At 37.3% G+C, this 3,363-nt stretch overlaps 1 protein-coding gene across 1 annotated transcript in view; it reads left to right on the top strand.

The window, feature by feature from the left end:
* LOC108724023 (myotubularin-related protein 9) overlaps positions 1-2,959 on the top strand; it is a 3,943-nt gene extending 984 nt beyond the window's left edge. The window contains exons 2-7 of the mRNA XM_018450143.1: positions 323-488; positions 551-843; positions 1,046-1,149; positions 1,222-1,526; positions 1,650-1,973; positions 2,119-2,959. Of these exons, the coding sequence (XP_018305645.1) occupies positions 323-488; positions 551-843; positions 1,046-1,149; positions 1,222-1,526; positions 1,650-1,973; positions 2,119-2,522 (1,596 nt within the window). The 3' untranslated portion in view covers positions 2,523-2,959. The remainder of the gene's footprint in view (positions 1-322; positions 489-550; positions 844-1,045; positions 1,150-1,221; positions 1,527-1,649; positions 1,974-2,118) is intronic.
* Positions 2,960-3,363: the final 404 nt, after the last annotated feature.

Raw genomic sequence — 3,363 nt, 5'->3', positions numbered from 1 at the left:
TACATACATTTTAATATACGTTTTTTTCAGTATTTTACATTTAGCATTTTTAATAGAATTACATTTTGAATGGCATTTTAAATGCAAAAATACCCAGCCCTGAATATATATATATTGGAAGTTTAGCAAAAGCAAGAAAGTTTTAATATATAGTTCAGTACAGGAACAAAGAATAGACCTCATTTTCTGTTTTTTTATTTTGAAAGAAAGCAATCTACTTTTTAAAAATATATTTAAAAAATTCAAGTTTTGACTATTTTCAAGTTCATTCTTCTCTTTAAATCAGTTTCCAACTTCATTGAATTTTTTTTCTTTTCACCAGCTGATGAATAGGAATATTGACGTCGTAGAGAAGAAACTGAATGCTCAAAGCTCGGGTGGTAGCATAATATTGAAGTGCAAGGATTTTCAAATTCTTCAGTTAGATATTGGTTCTACTAACGATTTAATCAACGCCATACTATCTATAGAGAAGCTGATATCACTAGGTAATTGATTGATACTTGCAATATTGCTTGTCAATGAGATATAATTATCCCTTACTTTGCAGATCAAACTCTACAATATCCATTCTTCTATCGACCACAGACAACTAACAACATCATGGTACAAATAGAAGATGGATGGACAGCGTTTGCACCTGTCTCTGAATGGTCTAGATTGTTGGCGGCTCACGGAGATGAATGGCGTATCAGTTATCTGAACAGGGATTACAAAGTTTGTATTTCGTATCCGTCGGCAGTTATAGTACCACGTCAAGTAGACGACAAAGTTGTAATAGCTTCAGCTGGCTTTAGAGACGGTGGAAGATTCCCAGTTTTATGTTACAGACACGAAGGAGGGGTAAGTAATATATTATTAAATCCATATTTCTATAACTGAACTAAAATAGTAGTGCATTTTTGAAACTATGTGAGATATATATATGACGAAAGCGAGAAAGAAAGTTCTATGCAGACTATGCAGAAATAAAAAATAGATACTTATTACTTAAAATTCTAAAGTAACATCTACTCAACTGTGACTTGTCTTTATTTTATTGCAGAGTATATTGTTGAGAAGCAGTCAGCCGTTATGCGGTGCTACCGGTAAGAGATGCAAAGAAGATGAAAAACTATTAAATGCAGTTCTAGGTCCCGGAAGACGTGGGTAAATATACTGCTCTTAAATCGCAAATATCATTGTTTTGTATTTACTACAGTCATTGAATTTTATTTATAGGTACATAGTGGACACAAGATCGATTAATCAGGCACAGAGTGCCAGAGCCAGAGGCGGCGGCACAGAAATGGACGCGGCTTATCCGCAATGGCGAAAAGTACACAAACCTGTTCCTCGACCACACGAATTAGCTGATAGTTTCTACAAATTAATAGAAGCTTGCAACGATGTTAACAGTTCTACTTCGCAGTGGCTGTCAAAATTGGATAGCAGCGGATGGTTAACCGCCGTACAGAGTGCTTTAAATGCTGCCTGTGTAACCGCGCAATGCCTGCATCAAGAAGCCGCGGCAGTGCTAGTACATGGTGTGTATATCAAGTATTAATAATTAATAATAAATATTTAATAATTAATGTTGCCAAAGTTGCGTTTATCTACTTTCCTTTGGAATATCAATCGTGTAGTAACAATGTAATTTTGATTTATAGGCAGCACAGGTAGGGACTCTACCTTGGTGGTAACCAGTTTAGCCCAGGCAATACTAAATCCTGATTGTCGGACAGTACGAGGACTTCAAGCGCTCATAGAGCGTGAGTGGCTACAAGCCGGCCATCAATTTTTCAGCAGAACTCGTTGTGGAGCCTATCAGCCTTCAAACTCGCAAAATCCGACACACGCGCCAACTTTTCTGCTTTTCCTCGATTGCCTATACCAGCTGCATCATCAATTTCAATTTAGCTTCGAGTATACTGCAGATTTACTCGTAAAATTGTACAAGCACGCCTATTCTTCAAACTATGGTACATTTTTAGGTATGTGAAATATTAATTATATATTTTTTATTAATCCTATATCATTTATACATTTGTTAAGATTTCCATTTCTTCATTATTGCTATTTTACTATTGCTATTTTACTATGCTTACTCATTGTAATACATATTTTTCATGTATTCAGGTGATTCTGAAGCGGAAAGAATAAAATTACGGCTGTCTGAACGGACTTATAGTTTATGGTCATACATGAATCAACCGGACGTTTTGGAACAGTGGATAAATCCACTGTACGAGCCTAATCCGGGAGTGATTTGGCCCAGCGTTGCACCTATCAGTATTCAACTATGGAGAGAATTGTATCTCGCGCGTACAAGCGCAGCCCCGTGGGATGGCATGCTTTCCTATGCGAAGCAGATCAAGCAGAATCACACAGCGGTGCGCAAAGTAGCCGGACAGCTACAGGCGCAGATCAAGCAAGCGTTGGAGGAGATCCGATCGGATCCGAATATGTCACGGGGAGATACGGACAATCAAGAGGATCATCCCCGTATAGCGCAATTGAGCCTAGAGTCTCAGAGTACTTGATACAGATTGTAGAGACCGAAGAAAACCGAAGAAATCCGTGCTGCTGTTCAACGATCTTGTCAATATGCCTTTAACTATACGTTAGTCCGCAAGGATCAACGGTCTTCACGATAAACCTGCCACGAATGCTGAAGCCTTCGTAATAAATTATTGACAATTCTTTCGATTTCTTATCGAAATGAAGAAAAGGGTGTTTATTAGCTTAAGAATAGTCTGCGTATTATCATTGTCAATATAGATTTGGATATTGTATCGTGTAAAAGGTATTTCTCTCACGTTATTTCAGTCATAGAAGTCACGCGATTTTCGCCTATATAGTAAAACTCGCATTACCGAAGGGTATCAAGTACTATCTAAACAATTTAAACAAGACGAGATAAATTGTGATATTTTTTATTTTACGACAAGCATGGTTCGTATCGTACCATGAAAGAGTTAACGCGATATTACATAACATATACATATATATATATTATATAAAAATATCTATATAATATATCTATATAATATATATAATATTATACATATATACTTTATTTATCCAAAGGTAAAGTAATATAAACAAATGAAAATGGAATGTATATTGTAAACCTATATTATTAAAGAGCGTAATTGCGAGGGTAGGACTTGGAAATTTTTCATTGGAGCATACGGAGAGAAGGAAATCTCGCTCGTTCGGGGGTACGGACGAGTTTTTACCGTTATTCGGGAAGGATGGCGGGAGGGCGGTGGACGATAGAATGGAGAGAGGGGGGAGGTTAAGGGCAGGATTGTTGCCGCTGCTGTGGTAAAAGGGGGAGAACGATTGGAGGGGAAAGCGCGGCAGGTGTTCACACACAAA

This window comes from Mycetomoellerius zeteki, unplaced genomic scaffold, assembly GCF_001594055.1.
Source record: "Mycetomoellerius zeteki isolate Tzet28-1 unplaced genomic scaffold, Tzet1.0 scaffold267, whole genome shotgun sequence".
Taxonomy (NCBI): Eukaryota; Metazoa; Arthropoda; class Insecta; order Hymenoptera; family Formicidae; genus Mycetomoellerius; species Mycetomoellerius zeteki.
The sequence above is the reverse complement of the archived record's forward strand: the minus strand, read 5'-3'. Positions and strand labels throughout refer to the sequence as shown.